General features: G+C 31.0%; 2 protein-coding genes across 8 annotated transcripts in view; one reads left to right on the forward strand and one right to left on the reverse strand.

Annotated features, from left to right (window-relative positions):
• Positions 1–19,354, forward strand: part of LOC127729094 (tyramine beta-hydroxylase-like) — a 45,918-nt gene that overhangs the window by 12,416 nt on the left and 14,148 nt on the right. The window contains exon 1 of one of the 4 annotated variants that reach the window (XM_052236749.1): positions 10,306–10,397. The exons of 1 other annotated variant lie outside the window; for it this stretch is intronic. In XM_052236749.1, the coding sequence (XP_052092709.1) occupies positions 10,393–10,397 (5 nt within the window). In that variant the 5' untranslated portion in view covers positions 10,306–10,392. Of the gene's footprint in view, positions 1–10,305; positions 10,398–11,403; positions 11,508–14,545; positions 14,632–19,354 lie in introns of those variants that run through there. 2 more of the 4 variants (XM_052236747.1, XM_052236750.1) reach the window with 2 other exon arrangements.
• On the reverse strand, positions 2,409–8,165 carry LOC127729096 (uncharacterized). Of its 4 annotated transcripts, XR_007994518.1 has the most exons (5): positions 7,927–8,069; positions 7,343–7,405; positions 6,825–7,054; positions 4,229–4,585; positions 2,409–3,682 (listed from the first exon to the last, which is right to left on the reverse strand). XR_007994518.1 is itself a non-coding variant. In XM_052236752.1 (4 exons), the coding sequence occupies exon 3, from the start codon at positions 7,047–7,049 to the stop codon at positions 5,787–5,789; it is 1,263 nt and encodes a 420-aa protein (XP_052092712.1). In that variant the 5' UTR covers positions 7,050–7,054; positions 7,343–7,405; positions 7,927–8,165; the 3' UTR covers positions 2,409–3,682; positions 4,229–5,786. The 4 variants fall into 4 exon arrangements, 3 of the variants coding, with proteins under 3 accessions (XP_052092712.1, XP_052092713.1, XP_052092714.1); XM_052236752.1 differs by having other exon boundaries at positions 4,229–7,054; positions 7,927–8,165; XM_052236753.1 differs by lacking the exon at positions 7,927–8,069 and having other exon boundaries at positions 4,229–7,054; positions 7,343–7,885.

A 19,354-nucleotide genomic window follows, 5' to 3' on the forward strand; every position in this document is an offset into this window, starting at 1 on the left:
GAAATAATTTATAATTGTCATTCTAGCTCTCAAAATGATTTTCCGGCATTCTCTCATTTAGTAAAAGAACATGTTTGTATCTTATAATCATGATGATATTCTTTTAAAATACAATGTTTTTTAAAATGAAAACAACAACGATAAAGTTTCAGACACGATGTTAATTGGAGTAAGTTTATTCGGACATTTTAGAATTCATTCCCAATCGTCTCCGTCAGTAGTAGACTAATGAGTGGTAAACAAAAAAGATTCACCTTTTAAAATTTTGATTTGGAAAAACCCAGATCAATTTGAAATGAATGAGGACACGACTTACAATGTATCCAGACTTTAGAAAACCTATTCAATGAAAATAAATATCGCAAGTGCTCAACGGTTTCCGTCAAGGAAAGAGCATCTTCAAAATGAAGATTTCGTTTGGTGTAAAATCCCCCATGGTCGTTAACGTAAATTATCGATCGGAAAACAAGGTAACTTATTTTTTACATTATATTCCCTTAAAAAAGATAGCTTTAGATAATTTCAATGATAATAAAAAATAATAATAATAACATTGTTGCTATTTTTACTTACGAAATAAATGAACGTACAGAAAAAATTATGAAAAATAAATAGATATATGTATTTTCAAACGGTTTAATGAAATTACGTCTTCATCAGGCCTCTCACAAATATACGCATGATGCTTTTGTTGTCTATCCAGACTTACGTTATCATCATCTAAGAATCTAATGTTGTTAATGATACTTTATACTACAAAAAATACAGAATATTGGAAACAGATTTCATAAAAATTAGATTAGACCCTTTCCAACTGATTTTTAGTTTGTTTGTATGCTGTGCTGTAACGTTATTGTTGCATGTTAGGGGAGGGTTGAGCGCTCACAGAAATGTTTCATCCCGATACACTAGTAATCCAATGGTTGGTGTGTTGGTAACAGTCTGTCATATATTGTTTTTCGTTTTAATTTTTATCAAAAATGTTCATGCCGTTGTTTTTTTTTTAAATTTTAAATCGTTTTACATTTTGTGTTCCTGTGGCCGTGTCAACAAAGTTATCTTAGGACTAGGATATATCATAGGACGGTCTAAGGACACGTCTTAGTCCTAAGGCAGGTTAACGAAGACATTCGAAGAATGTTTTTTTCAAAAGATTCAATTGTGTTACATTGTTTTAAATTTGTAGACAATTGTTTTTTGAAATACTTCCAGATATCAACAAGTCGTTAAACTTTATATTTTTCAGTTTCAGATTTTGGAACAAAAAATACCTTGTGTGGTTGTAACATGTAACCTGATGCACATATCTAAATACACTGAGAACTAAAATTGCTTTCTTATATACAAAATAAATTGAAATGACATCCATCACAGCTCTTAAAAATTTATCTTTGACGATGTCATATTATTATACTCCTTTAAAATAATTCGTGCTGCCTTATTTGAAGCTTAAAAATTCTATCAATACTAGCAACATTTTTTGCATCTCTACATGTTTTTATAAATTTAAATAAATGTGTTAGGATGGTGCTAGGACAATTATGGTTATGACTGTCATAAAATAGCTGGTTTTACATCATAAGACATGTCTTAGACACGTCCTAAGACCATTCTAAATAATGTCCTAAGGATATTGACATAGCCCCAGGGTACGACTTTTATTCATGGATATATGAACTAACAATCACATAAGAACATTTATACATAAATATATGGTGTGAATTGTTTATATCAATTACTTTTCTTCTCTTCAAACGGTACATACGTATTGTAAAGGAGATACGGATATAGCTCGACGAGACAGTAACCCCACAATTCAAAAAGCAAAACGACAGCTAAATGTCAACATACAGTTTATACAAAATGTCAAATTCTAAATCATCACCGAGTCTTAAGAAATTTGGATCAAATGAAACATAAACTAATGCTGTAAGAGATAAATCATCAATTCTCGCAATAACATTAAGTTATTTAAAAAGATACCGACTAAAGTGGGTTCTAACATGAGACTAATAACATTAAGTTATTTAATAAGATAACGACTAAAGTGGGTTCTAACATGAGACTAATAACATTAAGTTATTTAATAAGATAACGACTAAAGTGGGTTCTAACATGAGACTAATAACATTAAGTTATTTAATAAGATAACGACTAAAGTGGGTTCTAACATGAGACTAATAACATTTAGTTATTTAATAAGATACCGACTAAAGTGGGTTCTAACATGAGACTAATAACATTTAGTTATTTAATAAGATACCGACTAAAGTGGGTTCTAACATGAGACTAATAACATTAAGTTATTTAATAAGATACCGACTAAAGTGGGTTCTAACATGAGATTAATAACATTAAGTTATTTAATAAGATACCGACTAAAGTGGGTTTTAACATGAGATTAATAACATTAAGTTATTTAATAAGATACCGACTAAAGTGGGTTCTAACATGAGACTAATAACATTAAGTTATTTAATAAGATACCGACTAAAGTGGGTTCTAACATGAGACTAATAACATTTAGTTATGGCATAATACACCGATTGGAGTGATTTCTAACATGAGACATATAACATTTTGTTATGGCATAAGACACCGATTAAAGTGGTTTGTAACATGTAACCAATAACATTTAGTTATGACATAAGACACCGATAACATTTAAATATGACATAAGTAGTGACTCTGCAGCTTTCGCCATTTCAACAGAAGAGAATTTTTTGTGTACCCCAATTTGAAGAATACTTAATACCTATTGAAAAAAAGACATTATTTCTGGTCATCAGTATGGGACATTTTTTTTCGAGGACATTGTCTCCCCTTTTGGCGCGTTTTCTACCCTGGAGGAATTGGCTTGTTTTGATCTTATGGCACTAGACTAAATAATTGTCATATTGCACTTTTGAAATACCTTAGTAATTTAACATATACATAATGAATCACTATCAAACAATTATTATATATGTTAATGTACTATAGAGAGCACGGAGAAGGTCATAGCCGTACCAAAACATCCCATTTCAGCAAAAATTGATGTTCAGAAAATAACGTTATTTCATTCCATAAAAATTTCTAAAAAATGTATATCATGTTTAATGTCATGACACATTAAAAGAATGCTATTCCTTAAAAATATGCAAGAAATAAAATATTAATGTTACATAGTTACCATGCAAACTCATCACGGAGGGGAGTCCATATGAAGTGGCCATAAAAGACATAGCCAGACAGGAAAAGAAGATATCCAAAAAAAAATCAAAAACAGTTGTCTCATTGGCAATCATACCACATCACCTTATTTTTATACAGATATACTATGCTAAACATGGAATAGAGAAAACATTCATTGACAAGTTCTTAAAAAAGAAATCTAAATAAATTTGGCAAATTGTATCAACGCCTTAAAGAATAGCTAACTTTCAACCAAACTATATTATATATGTATTAAAATTTCAATGTAAACCACAATCTTCATTTTTTGCATACAGTTTGACATGACCTCTAGATATATATTGTGATTGAGCTGTTAGGTTGCTGTCTTATTTAAGTTTATCTAACATCTCCAATTGTTTATATTTAAAATACATCAAAAAGAAAATGTGTTTTATTTCAATTTTAAGTAAATGTTATGTCGCCTTTCATTCTTCTGTCAGTGTTTCTTCTACTTCTTCTTCTACTTCTGAAAAATATGTTAATGTATGTTATGTTGTTGTATATTTACATATATAAAGCGTATTCGTAGTTTGAAATCTATACAACAAAAATCAAATTGATTAAAAGAAAGTTTGTTATAAGTACTCAGTCAGCTGTTTTCATCGATTTTCATTTTTTTTTAATCAAAATTATGTTTGTAAATAACTTTTCTTTAATTGCAATTTAGTTATTTCTTTGTCAATCACCACATGTGCTGGTCTGTTGAAACTCAACTTCTAATTTATAGAAGCCTGCACATTTTTTTTCTCACTAAAAAAGTGTGTCTACTAACAAGAATTTTTGTATGATGAGTTTTGTTTTCATGCAATTAAACATGTTGTAATATTGCACTAGAAATAGTAGATTAGCATAACTCAACAAAATTAAATCTACTGAGTAAATGTTCAGGTCAATCTGAAGTTATATATTTCCTATTTTGATTAGACTGTGTTGTTTGTTTGCTGTCTCACCAAGGCAACATATACCAAAATTCAATGCATTTGTTTTATGAGTTGTATAAATAACGACTTACCTGATACATTTTCCAATCTTATTAAGATCTCTAAGTTCGACATCAGTCTATCTACAGTAACTGGCTTGCCTTCAATTCTGCTTATTTGGAAAGTTTTTTTTTGTCAGATGATTGTTCTAGGATTAACTGTATAAATTTTATTTGATTAGTCAGCATCTTTCTTTTCTGTGTTTTTGACTTCTGTTGTAGTTTCATTTCTATTTCTTGCCTTGACTTCCAGAGCCCTTGTAAAAAGATGGCATCCAGTAATTCTCTTTTCTCTTCCTGTTGTTTGGCTTTTTTTGTCTTGCTTTTTTCTTCCTTTGCTTTGCTTAAATCCTCCATTTGTTTTTTTATTTCTTTGATTCTCTCTTTCTCCTGAAACTTGATAATGGGTAACATTCTCTTTGACCATTGAACTAGCTTTTCAATCTCTAGTTCACTTTTTTTGTGGAGCCACTCTGATGTTTTGTTCAATTTGTAAACGATGTGTGCTTCGTTGGCTAGTCTAGTTGAATTTGGTCTGTGTTTAAGGAGCCAATCCAGGTATCCAAATACCCACTCAGGTAATTTGTTGTGTGGAATGACTGATTTCATTTGTATTTGTACCTCTGCTGTAACATTTTCAAATTTTCCACCGGGTAAGTGATCTTTTACTTTTTCTTTTAATGATTTGCATGTTGCGGCAGCCATCTGCATCAACAGACTCACAGTCTCTGCATCATTGGTCTGTTGTTTGACCAAAACTTCCCAGACTTCATCTTTCTTTATCTTTATATTGGGGAATGACCGCCTTTCGCCAGTTAAGAGTTCGTTTGCTGATTCTACATTTGTCGCAACATCTTCTAAAAATTGGATGAGATTATGGTAGTGCGCATTCATGTCTATAATATGTGTATTGTCAGCTTCAATAATTTTCCAAAGAGGTGTTGTTATAAATTTATTGAAAACTCCTAATGCCCTTAATCCTACAATATTGTGACTTCATTTCAAATTTCTCAATACGTCTTTCATCAGCATATTCAATGTATTTGTATTGCCTTCGGATTTTTCAAGGAAGTAAATGAAATGTTCACGAAGGTAATATATTACTCCTCTATTATGGAAGACAATGTTGAATCGGTTACTCTGGAATGCCTTCAATTGAAATTTAACGTTGATTCTTGACAGGTATGTTTTTAGCTCTAGTGATGCTCTATTTTTTTTGTCCACGCCAGGAACAAATGCCTTGCATACTTCTCTAACTGTTTTTATAATTGCAGACTCCCCACCTACTTGTTTGTTCATCACAGTCTGCTCCCATTCTTTGAAGATACTGCACATTAAATCTGCAATATTGACTAAAAGATGAAGACCACAAAAGAAATTATTCATTTTGGTAATCAGTAATTGGTCTGGTTCTGATAGTTCATTAAAGTTATCCATGTTTTCTTTCAGAAGAGTTGTTCTGTAATCTTGCAGAAGTTGCTGGAATGATTTTTCTGTCGCAGCTCTATCAGACATTGTTTTTGAGATATTTTTTAAAATGTTATAAGCCGAACTTGGAGGATTTTCATTTTGCAAATATTGAGTACGATCCTCAATTTCTTTTAAAATTTCTTTCAGTGTTTCTAACTCTGTTTGATGCTTTACTTGACATGTGCTTCAGTCCCAATAAGCAAGGTTCTTGGTTTTCATTGGATGTTATGAAAACGCCATATGAATGTCCATTTTTTCTTGTTTCGTCAGTGTACAATGTTCTGTTTTCTTCTATGCATGTCTCTGCAATGTGAGCTTGACTAATGGCAAGTCTACGGACATTAACAGATGAAACATAATCTTTCTTTGGTAAGGTTTCATCTTTAGCTTTCAACTTGCACAGAGAAAGAACACTTTTTATGACAGTATCAACTCTATCAAAGGGAACATGGCAGTTCAATAATTCCATTATGCATAAATCTGTCTCTGCTGTATAGGTATATCTTCCAAATTTACTGTGCTTTGTTAAATCTATTTCGGCAGTGTGTTCATCTTTTTCTAGTTCCAATTCCAAGTCATGTAATCTGTCTTTTAGATCTGTGATTTCTAAGCGATTTAGTCTATGTATTTCTTCATGGGTTTCTATGGCTGTTTTCAAATTGTCCAGTTTAGTTTGAGTTTGCTGCTTTATTTTGTTAGTTTGCGTTTTCCAATATCGCACTTTCTCTTTATCTCTTTTTGTCTCTAATTCGGTCTTACTTCTACATTTTGTCATAAATTTGAATACTTTGGTATATTTTTTCTTGTTTATTTTGTTTTGAATCTGTAATATTTTCAATTTTCTTTTTGTCTGACTTAACTGTTTTTCGCAGTTTTGAAGTTTGAAATTAAGTTTCCTATTTGCCTCTCTCCATGTGCTGCTTTTATTTCTGTATTTCAATTCATTTGTTTTTCTTTTCTTTGATTTCACATTTGAAATGTTTTCTGTATCATATGTTTCAATGATATGATGCTTCCTTCTTCTTGGATTGTGTGGAATTTCTAATAATGTATCAGTGTCTATCACCAAATTTAAATAATTTTCAACATGTTCACTGTTAAGTTTGCTTTTTTTTAGCTTTGAAACTGTTGTCTTGATTTTCAGTAGTATTGATTTTACCTTTAAATATAAGCTTTTGTTGGTTACATTTTCTTTACCACAAAGACTTGATATCCAGTTGAGGACATCCTGGTATGTGTAATCACCATTGGACCTTTCTTTAATGCTGTTCAATTCAAGAAGTAGTTTATTAGTTATAAATTTGTCTTCTACTTCATCTATCTCCAGTCTTTTATTCACAGAAACTGAAAAGCCTAGTGCTGCTAGGCAAGGAAATTTCTCCATGCTACCTGAAAACAAAATTTAATTAAAATAATTGATGTGTATCATATGTGTGAGTGTCAAAGATGTATATTTGTGTTTTTGTGTGCATAAGTGTGTGTGTTCTCATGTACATGTCCCCAGGGAGACAGAAAATGAACACATCAAATATTATAAACCTGATTTGTAGAAAATGTATTTAAGATGATTTCAGACACAGGGTTTCATTATAAATGTACCAGGTCATTCTTGCTAATGAAAATGGTTTAAAATTTTATTTTATTTTGTAATAGAACTTTATCTAAAAGAGTGCTTACAAATTACTGGATTTTTATCTTTACATCTGTAGTGTCTAGACTCACTTTTAACGGTTTAAAGACCTAAAACAGAAAAAACGTAATTATATGCAGAAACTGTAGTATATAAAATGCAATTAAAAAAAAAGAAAACAAATGAATGTGATAAAAATACAAGCTTCATATACATGATAAGACACTGTTCTATTAGTAGTTGAATTACTGTATCACTAGCCTTTAAACACTGAGGTTGGGAATTCAAAATCCTGCACATGCAGGTGCGCTTTTTGTTTTACTATGATAATTATTTTATTAGTCTAGACTTTTAATCTCAATTGACTCAGATTGTCAATTTTCCTACTGAAGGTTTCAGTACTCTCTAAGCAATCCTGCTTTCTCCATCAATAAATACTGAGTACCATAAAATAGAACACTAGTGTTGAAAGTGGCGTTAAACACAATGAAATCAATCAATCATTGACATAAAACTACACATCTTACAAAAATTTGGATACCTTCAAATGTGGTATGTTTTAGAACTTGCTTTGATAAAGTAAATATTTGTATCATGTATTGACAAAAAAATTTTCTAACATAATACTTACAACTAATTGAAATTCTTGTAGCAGCTGAATATTTTAGAAATCTTTATTGCCTTGTCATACAACATATGATATTATTATTAGATCTGAAAAAGAAATATATGTATATATAAAATTTCAAGTTTTATAGCATAAGACTTTAATATTTTCAAAGCAGTAAGTGTTTGATTTTAACAAACTATGTGTATTGTCTCTAGAATATTTGTTTATTTTCTTTATTATTTTATATTTTGTTGTTTTCGTGTTTTCTTCATATGACCACGTATGAATATTTTTTTAGCACTTCATTTGGTAGAAACTCTGAGGCATTTCAGAACAAAACTATGTCCAAATAATCAAATAAAGATGTGATAATTTTGATTTTAATGCTACTAAAATCTTTTAAATCATTTAGAATATTTTTCTAAATCAAAATTTTATTTGAACTACATCAACTGCATTTAGTTGCTATAAATTTCATATAAAAACACATTTTTTCAAAAAAATATTTTGAAGGCATTTATGGTTGGATTTTTATAAACAAGGCGTTAAAAGACGAAGAATTGTCTACAGAATATTTGTTTATTTGGCCATAGTTTTGTTTTCAGTTGTTTTATTTTATTTTGATGTGAACACAGATAATAAAATTTTACAATTTAATTTGGTTAAAATATATAGCAAATTTCTGAACAGAAAATAATAATTGTGTTTATCTCGTGAGAAAATAAAAATGATCCTCAACAAAAATACAGCCAAATAAACAAATGAACCTGTGACAATTTTGCATCTATTGGTACCAAGTTGTTTAAAATCAAACCAGAAATGACCCCAAAATATTTTTTTGAAAAAATGCAGTTTTATATGAAATATATAGGAAAAAATCTCAAGTGACAAATACTTATGGCCACACTCTGTATGTGGCAAAAATTGAAGGTGACAAATTCTTGTAAAAGTTATTACTTTAGATGTGTAGTGTGATGTAGATCGCACAATCACTGCCTCGAAGCAATGCTGTTTTTGACAGAAAGTGAAAGTGAGTAAAGAAACAGACTATAGATTTTCGAGATATAAATAGAACACTATAGTGGGTTGGGTTGAGGTGGGGAAGGGGGGGGGGGGGGGCATGGATAACATTTTTGAGCCAATCTCCATGTCTAGGTACCAATCATTTATCTGCCGTGAGGGGTCATGGTTTTAATCTCGAAACACACATTTTTTCGACTTTATTCACAAACAAACAATTTTTTCAATAGCACACAGGAACAAAAACTGTTTTAAATCTCATTGCCGTATTCATTTATACATGTATATGAAAATAAGGAGATGAGGTTTGATTGCCTATAAGACAACTATCCACCAAAGTACAAATAAAGTGGCTGTAACCAATTATAGGCAACTGTGCGAAAAAACTCATACCGTACAGTCGGCTATAAAAGGCCAAGACATGAAAAAATGTAAAACAATTCAATTGAGAAAACATACGACCTTATTTATAACCAAACAATTAACGAAAAACAAATATGACAGGCATGAACCAACGACAACCACTGATCTATAGGCTCCTCCCTAGTTTTAACGAAAAGACAATTCACTTTACTTTCGAAACAAATTATTATTTTTTCTCAAGAAATTAAAATTCAAGCAAAGCTTAATCTTGCTTTTCCAATGATCTGCAAACAATGTGTTATTTCTATGTAACGTCATCAAGAATGTTCGCTTTTTTGTGTGACGTTCCATAGGAAAGGCAAAGATATTTGACGTTATAATTGAATTTTGACCAATGAAGACCTGAAATCAAACGAACCGCAAGTTGAAAATTAAGAATAACAAACAGGTCATGAAAAGAATAAATCGACTAAGAATTAGAGAAAGGATTTCAGATCATAGATTCCAACTTATTCTTAAATACGAATTGGTTTGATGAGTTGTTGGTTTAACAAATTACCAATTAATCATTAATTTATGAGAATAGATTTAGTATACCTTTAAAAGTGACACTGGAATCAATTTGGAAGGCCAAATCGAAAACAACATTGAAGAGCAATCGAAACCAAAATTTCTTAAAAGTCGTCCAAAACCTGTCTGTGGTCATCTATGCCAGGGATAAAAACCCTATTATTTTGTTGTTGATTCTTTCAAGTAATTCAACATTTAGAAAACATTATATTAACCGAAAATGACCGTATCATTGGTATTGAAAATTGGTTTCTTCTCAAAATGAAATTGTACACAGCATTAAAAATAAAGTTGCTTTGGTCAATAAATAATCAAGCTGAATCAAATATAATGTATATAGCCTACAACTAAATTGAATGTCCTTGTAATGTATCTTTATACATGTGTACTAAACATTAACATATTTTCAATAAAAAGCCATTATAATCACATGGTTTGGATTTCTCGGTCCACTTTCCAACCCCAGTAAAATTTAAATGGATTGTATATAAAGAGTTTTGTCAACGACCAGAGGAATATTGGAAGACTAGCATAATGAGGTAATAGTTTTAATCCAGTCTTATGTAGTTCAAGATTTTTTTCATAACTAGTATATTTCATTTTTACTTTTATTAGATAGAAATGACGATTGGTTATAACAGACATGTATATATGTCTCTGATTGTAATAAATCGAGTACTGATCATTTTCAAGACATTTTAAAATATAATGTGAAATTAAAGATGAGCAGTTTATTGTTCAATCGAACTAGTGGTCCAGAATTGTGATTTCTTTTGTAAACCTGACCAAGAGAATGAGATGTTTTGTCTTTGAAACATTTTAATCTGTTTTTACAGGAAAAACAAAATGAAAAATCGTTCTCGTATTTGATCAAATATAAGTTATCAAATGTTTTTATAAATATTTAAGAAACCAAACTGTTTTTTATGAAGGAGAAAATATATAACCGAGAAAAGGTAAAATTTAGGAACTGCTTACAAGAATTCGAAAGTGTTCAATATGAACATAACTATGGTTTCAAGTTGTATATTTCTTTATCTATTTTAAGAGTGTCGTAGTTTAGATACTTTTTGATGACTTAATTCACTTCTCCTTTTAAATAATTTAATCGTATTTTCAGTAGTTTAAAACTCGTAAATTGCAACATGTGTATTCCTACAAACAAATAAAAAAAATGATTGGTTGTTTCGGTTGTCTTATATGATAATAATTTAAACAATTATACAATTTCTATATAAATCCCAATATCGTGCGGAGTACAAAAATTCTGTGAATAAAGAAGAAGCTTTGATAATGTCACTTTGTGGTTTATTTAACGACAATTAAAAAGTTACAACCATTGCATTTGTTGTCATTGTGGTTGTTTCGGTTGGCTATCCTGCTGTTAAAATATGTAATGATAATTTAAGCAATTATACGATCATATACAATATACAATTTCTATATAAATCTCTATAGTGCGCGGAGTACAAAGAATCTGTCAATAAAAGAGAAGCTCTGATAATGTTGCATCTTGGTTTCTTTAATTTAATTCATTAATTATCTTTCCAGCTTTTAGGAATGAAGTCTGTTTTACCTTCGTCCTCAACGACGAAAGCATGTTTAGTAACCGCTCAACGATGTCTGTCCGTCTGTCCGAAGAACATTGGGTAGAAAACTTTCGCTTAAATGTTTTATTTATTCATTTTTTATTTATTTTTACTTATATGGAATGGACCGATTTTATATTTAGTCGGTAGCCTGATAATGTTGAGTTGTAGAGTGTAAGAAGATTTTCCATCTGCCGTGCAGCCACTTCCTCTTAGACAATAGATTGAAATTTTGCAACACTCATTTTACAAGATCATTTGAGTCAAACTTTTTTTTGGCTTCGATGAAAGGGTGTGGTTTTATATTTGGTCTGCAGCTGGATGATGTTTGGTTGTAGCATGTTAGAAATTTTACATTTACTGTTCAACCACTCCTGTTAACCTAGAGTTTTGAATTTTAAAACACCTATTGTACAAGGAAAAATGAAAAACTTTTTTTGGCTTCTATGTAAGCGAATGATTATACATTTGGTCAGCAGCTTGATCATGTTTGGTTGTAGTGTGTCAGAAATTTTACATTAGCTGTGCAACCGCTTTCTGTTTGCCGATAGTTTTACAACACTTATTTAATAAGGAAAATTTTCTTCATCGTTTTCTTGGTTTCAATGATTTAAGGGAATGATCAGTCATACTTTAGTATACATGTTACCTCAAACAATTGCATTGAGCAGCACAAGTCCAGACACGGTATTGGTCTTGTTTTGTCTAAGCGACATATTGCGAAACAAACATTTAACGCAAGAACAAAATTTGGCGGAAGAAAACAAATAAAATAATAATAATCAGAACAAATACAATAGGTTTTTCCTCAGAAAAAATGGAAAGACCTAATAAACGATTAGTAGGGCCAACTTTCCTCGTATTTGTTTTTCTCGCCTGGTCAATATCTAGAAAATGTTAAAAATAACCGGGTAATGAATTAAATAAGTGATTAATTGTTATTTATACTTTAATTTATTAACATAAAACCAAAATGATTTGACATACGTTGCTTTTCAAAACAATCGTGATGCAAGAATGTGAATATTGCATTATTTGTAATAAAAAAGCATCTAAGGAAAACTTTAACCAAAATGTATGAATTTGTAACCAACGTAAAGCATATAATTGCTTCTAATGGATTTAGATTTTGATTTAAATTGAATTTTTAGCTGTCTTGTGGCATTTGTAGTAAGGTATGTGTCAAAATTTTGTAAAAAACCCAAACTATGTATATATGAAGCTGTGAACCTGAATTGTAGTTAGACTGAAGGATTTTCAAAAATAAAACATACAAAACAATTAATGGAAATTTGGCCTTACCTCGTTCAGTTATTTTTTTAGAAAAAGTAAGAAAATACCAAAGGAAAATCCGCACCAGAAGTTTTGTTTGTTTGTTTAACACTGTTTTAAAAGCGGGAGATTTGGCTAGCCACAACACCAGGATCAAACCATTTTTTTTCTTAAAATGTCCTGTACCAAGTCAGGAAATTGGCCATTGTTATATTATAGTTCGTTTCTGTGTGTGTTACATTTTAATGTTGTGTTTCTGTTGTGTCGTAGTTCTCCTCTTATATTTGATGTTTTCCCTCAGTTTTAGTTTGTAACCCGGATTTGTTTGTTTTTTTTCTCAATCGATTTATGAATTTCGAACAGCGGTATACTACTGTTGCCTTTATTTATTTAGGTGGTCTTGGCAATACCAGTTTTTCATTGGAGGAAACTGTACCACACTGCCTTTGGCAAGAAACTAAAAACTATCAAAGTCGAACACACCTCGCCACATGCAACATTTAAACAGGGACATTATCAGGGGTTGGTGGGTTGGGTTGAGGTGGGAGAGGGTCATGGATAACATTTTTGAGCCAATCTCCATGTCTAGGTACCAATCATTTATCTTCCGTGAGGGGTCATAGTTTTAATCTCGAAACACACATTTTTTCGACTTTATTTACAAACAAACAATTTTTTCAATAGCACACAGGAACAAAAACTGTTTTAAATCTCATTGCCGTATTCATTTATACATGTATATGAAAATAAGGAGATGAGGTTTGAATGCCAATAAGACAATTATCCACCAAAGTTCAAATAAAGTGGCTGTAACCAATTATAGGCAACTGTGCGAAAAACACATACCGTACAGTCGGCTATAAAAGGCCAAGACATGAAAAATGTAAAACAATTATATTGAGAAAACATACGACCTTATTTATAACCACACAATTAACACAAAACAAATATGACAGGCATGAACCAACGACAACCACTGAACTATAGGCTCCTCCCTAGTTTTAACGAAAAGACAATTCACTTTACTTTCGAAATAAATTATTATTTTTTCTCAAGAAATTAAAATTCAAGCGAAGCTCAATCCTGCTTTTCCAATGAACTGCAAACAATGTGTTATTTCTATGTAACGTCATCAAGAATGTTCGCTTTTTTGTGTGACGTTCCATAGGAAAGGCAAAGATATTTGACGTTATAATTGAATTTTGACCATGAAGACCTGAAATCAAACGAACCGCAAGTTGAAAATTAAGAATAACAAACAGGTCATGAAAAGAATAAATCGACTAAGATTTAGAGAAAGGAATTCAGATGATAGATTCCAACTGATTCTTAAATCCAATTGGTTTGATGTGTTGTTAGTTTAACAAATTACCAATTAATCATTAATTTATCAGAATAGATTTAGTATACCTTTAAAAGTGACACTGGAATCCACTTGGAAGGCCAAATTGAAAACAACATTGAAGAGCAATCGAAACCAAAATTTCTTAAAAGTCGTCCAACACCTGTCTGAGGTCATCTATGCCTGGGATAAAAACCCTATTATTTTGTTGTTGATGTTTTCAAGTAATTCAAAATTATATTAACCGAAAATGACCGTATCATTGGTATTGAAAATTGGTTTCTTCTCAAAATGAAATTGTACACAGCATTAAAAAGAAAGTTGCTTTGGTCGATAGATAATCTAGCTGAATCAAAAATAATGTATATAGTCTACAACTTAACTGAGATTCCTTGTAATGTATCTTTATACATGTGTACTAAACGTACACACCTTTTCAATAGAAAAGCCTTTCTAATCACATGATTTGGATTTCGCGGTCTAATAACCAACCCCAGTAAAATTTAAATGGATTATATATAAAGAGTTTGGTCAACGACCAGAGGAAAATTGGAAGACTACCATAATGAGGTAATAGTTGTAATCCAGTCTTATGTAGTTTAAGATTGTTTTCATAACAAGTATATTTCTTTTTTACATTTATTAGATAGAAATGGCGATTGGTTATAACAGACATGTATATATGTCTCTGATTGTAATAAATCGAGTACTGATCATTTTCAAGACATTTAAAAATATAATATGAAATTAAAAATGAGCTGTTTCAAGTACAATCGCACTAGTGGTCCAGAGTTGTGATTTCTTTTGTAAACCTGACCAAGAGAATGAGATGTTTTGTCTTTGAAACATTTTAATCTGTTTTTACAGGAAAAATAAAATGAAAAATCGTTCTTGTTTTTGATCAAATATAAGTTTTCGAATGTTTTCATAAATATTTTAGAGGCCAATCTGTTTTTTATGAAGGAGAAAATATATAACCGAGAAAAGGTAAAATTTAGGAACTTCTTACAAGAATTCGAAAGTGTTCATTATGAACATAACTATGGTTTCAAGTTGTAACGATAATTTAAGCAATTATACGATCATATACAATATACAATTTCTATATAAATCTCCGTAGCGCGCATAATACAAAGAATCTGTCAATAAAAGAGAAGCTCTGATAATGATGCATCTTGGTTTCTTTAATTTAATTTATTAATTATCTTTCCAGCTTTTAGGAATGAAGTCTGTTTTACCTTCGTTCTCAACGACGAAAGCATGTTTAGTAACCGCTCGACTCTGTCTGTCCGAAGAACCTTTGGTAGAAAACTTTCACTTAAATTTTTTATTTATTTATTTTTTACTTATATGGAATGGACCGATTTTATATTTAGTCTGTAGCCTGATAATGTTGAGTTGTAAAGTGTAATCATATTTTACATCTGCCGTGCAGCCACTTCCTCTTAGACAATAGATTGAAATTTTGCAACACTCATTTTACAAGATCATTTGAGTCAAACTTTTTTTTTTTGGCTTCGATGAAAGGGTGTGGTTTTATATTTGGTCTGCAGCTTGATGATGTTTGGTTGTAGCGTGTTAGAAATTTTACATTTACTGTGCAACCACTCCTGTTAACCTAGAGTTTTAAATTTTAAAACACCTATTGTACAAGGAAAAATGAAAAACTTTTTTTGGCTATTATGGAAGCGAATGATTTTACATTTGGTCATCAGCTTGATCATGTTTGGTTGTAGTGTGTCAGAAATTTTACATTAGCTGTGCAACCGCTTTCTGTTTTCCGATAGTTTTACAACAATCATTGAATAAGGAAAATTTTCTTCATCGTTTTCTTGGCTTCAATGATTTAAGGGAATGATCAGTACATGTCACCTAAAACAATTGCATTGAGCGGCACAAGTCCAGACACGGTATTGGTCTTGTTTGATCATACACTACAGTATTCAGAAACACCGACAATACGTGCTGCATAGATAAGACATTGGTACTATAGAATGTTTTTGGACTCACTAAATTACAGTAACTGTTGATTTGAATATGATCTGAAAATAAGGTTTCAGGATTCGTTACGACTTGTAGAGTTTGAAATGAAAAACAAAATGTTCCTCACTTTAAATCAATACATGCATCTGGCATGGTTCTCAAAAGTTAAACATTTATGACTTATATCATATTACACACGTTCGCTCAAAGTTCAAGTTTTCCGGACAATTTATTTTCAAATAAAATATATAGATGACTAAGAAATCATTTGAAAAGTGTTTTAACGGTAAAACTGAATTCATTACTACGGGCAATACATTTTGCATTTAAAATTACCGTGAAATACATGAGAGGTTTGAGGGGCCGTTAAAACTTCAACACCAACTTTGCTGTAAGAAACCAGGAAAATGAGCGACCTTCTTCCTTTGTTCAATCACCAAGGTGTCAGTGATTTTATTTATCACCTGTGATCTACAATATCTACAATACCTGTTCCCCAAATAATGTACATTTTCCAATTTACTATTTATTTTAGTGGACAACTTTTTTTATCAAAATAATATTTAGTAATATAATGCGGGTTTGATAACAGATTTTTACAGGTTGAATACACCACTGTAAACGACGGATATCTAAAAATAACTCATGATGGATGATATAAATTATATTATTATTTAATATTTTCACTCTTATCGCCATGGCGTTGTCAGCTTTTCGTAGACTAGACTAGACTAGATTTTACTAAATTACATAGTTACAGAGATGATAATGTACACAATATGACATATTTTGCAAATTATGAAAAGAACATATTATCTTAATAAATTTACACAACTTTTCTAGTAAAATAGTATTGAGTAACGAATTAAACATCATTAAATTTTAGAACACTAGTATTGATATTGTTACAACGACAGTATGGTAAATATTTGTATTGTTTTTTTCTGTAAAAAGAACAATACATTACACAATGGAATCCATTGCCGATGTCACCAGCGTCAACGGATGGCATAATCACTCTGGTTTTGGAACAGTATGTTACCTTCCTGTCTACACTGGCAAGCGTTGATTGCCACATCTTTATTACGTTGATAGTGCTTTAATAGCAATAAAACTGAAAATATACTTTCCAAATTTAATATAAAAAAGAAGATGTGGTATGATTGCCAATGAGACAATTCTCCACAAGAGACCAAATGACACAGAAATTAACAGCTAAAGGTCACCGTACGGCCAACAACTATGAGCAAAGCCCATACCGCATAGTCAGCTATAAAAGGCCCCAATATCACAAATGTAAAACAATTCAAACGAGAAAACTAACGGCCTAATTAATGTACAAAAAATGAACGAAAAACAAATATGTAACACAGCAACAAACGACAACCACTGAATTACAGGCTCCTGACTTGGGACAGGCATTAAGTTAAATTTTGAATAATTCATAACATTAACCTTTTGATGATTGATTTAAATCTGTAAACCATTTTGGTCTACACTGATCTTTTAACTTAATTTGTTCGATGTTTAATAAAATTTGTTGTTTTGAGATTTGATTTTAATTTCGCCTATATTTGACATTCCACAATTATCAAAAATCAAAAATACTCTTGATCAATGACAACCATATTTTTTCAATCCCATAATTCATATATTTGTTCCGGTCCATATGAATATTTGGACCATACGGGTATGGTAATGGTCGTATGGGTATACCCATATGGGCCGACAATTCGCGTATGGTCGGACCATATGAGTTTAAACCTGTTTGACTAGACCATATAAGTATTTTTCGAATAAATTCTTACTCCTCCGCAGTTTATAACTGAAAACCTTACTCTTTGATACATTGTCTAAATCTGTATCTGTTATATTACTTCGGTTAGATCTACACTTTTCGTGTGAATCTTATAGCGCAATATTTCCACTAATGATAAAAATGGAGATAGCGTAGAGTTGAGATCCAAGTGCAACGGTTCTATCCTCCTTTAACTTTAATACGAAATTTCTACACTCTATTAGTTTTTGTCAGAACTACACTGTTCTATCTCCGCACTCCCCTTAGATTTTAATGGGTTATTCATCTAGCTGGTTCAAAGAACAGTATTTTTATAGTGTTGTATCTCCACTATTTCTCATGTATTTTTGCTGTTAAATAATTGTTATGAAAATTATCTTAGTAGTACTTTCATATAATTCCTTGTATTGACGACAATGTGTGGGCTAAAAAAACAGACATAATAGTTAAAAATGTCAAAATTGGGGTAAAGAAGTCATCATTGTGTTATAATCTTAATCACAATAAAAAACAAATAACTATCTCAACAAAGAAAAACAAAATGGCATATAGACACTCCAAGAATAAAAAAATGACCATAGCAACGCTAAAAAGTATATTACCAAAAAATGGACTAACAGTTAAGGTTAAAAAATAAAAAACGAACACTATAACTCGTAATTAAAATGAGGAATAACGTCAGTACCTAGAACCTATACTTCAAGACCGTCATGTATTATTTGTGAAGTTGATACAGAATGTTTATCAACAAGGTCTTGGTATCTTCGGATGAACTTTTCTCTGCTCAGACACTGATAAATGTCAAAAGTCCCCAAAAAGTTAAAACGAGTTTTATTACTGATTTGGAAAGAAAGAGATTTTTGGCTAGTTGGAGATGAAGTTGAAGTTTGAATTTTGTAATATCAGAAATTTTGCCTTTCAACACGCCATCTATGACGCAAAAATAATTGTTGAAGGGTTGCTGCATAGAGGATTTAACTCTGCATACACCAGGCATCGAATTTAACATCCACATTCAGATCGCTGCTTGGCTGCGTATTTATACATTCCACCTATTCAAACAAACGCCACTCATTGGACAAGGATGACCATCTTTCTCAGTCAAACCTATGGGAAAACAATAAATTAGGATCAGACTTCTGTGCCTATATATGAGAAATATTTTTCAGCATTTAACATCGTTCTGATTTATAATTTTAACACATTGTTGTCATTTAATTTCTACTCATACAGAGCAATGCACTGTGCCTCGGTGAATAACAGTTTTTTTTCTGAAGTCATTAAAACCACGAATTTACAGCGTTAAAAGACTTGTAATTGTTCAAAATAAAAGTAAAAAAAGAAACTGTCTACATCAAACAGACTTAATTGTGTCATGAGGTCAAAATCTGAGCACAATTTATTAAATAAGCCAAGCTTGCGTGTCAAACTTGAACGTAACTCTCATAGTGATTTGAATTTAACCAATTGAAAAATGTATTGCGTAACACCAATTCTAACTTTAACGTATCT

This window comes from Mytilus californianus, unplaced genomic scaffold, assembly GCF_021869535.1.
Source record: "Mytilus californianus isolate M0D057914Y unplaced genomic scaffold, xbMytCali1.0.p SCAF_2, whole genome shotgun sequence".
NCBI lineage: Eukaryota > Metazoa > Mollusca > Bivalvia > Mytilida > Mytilidae > Mytilus > Mytilus californianus.

What these genes read in the sequence shown, in the direction of transcription:
- LOC127729096 (XM_052236752.1), bottom strand. Translation starts at nt 7,049, where the DNA reads ATGGAGAAATTTCCTTGCCTAGCAGCACTAGGCTTTTCAGTTTCTGTG.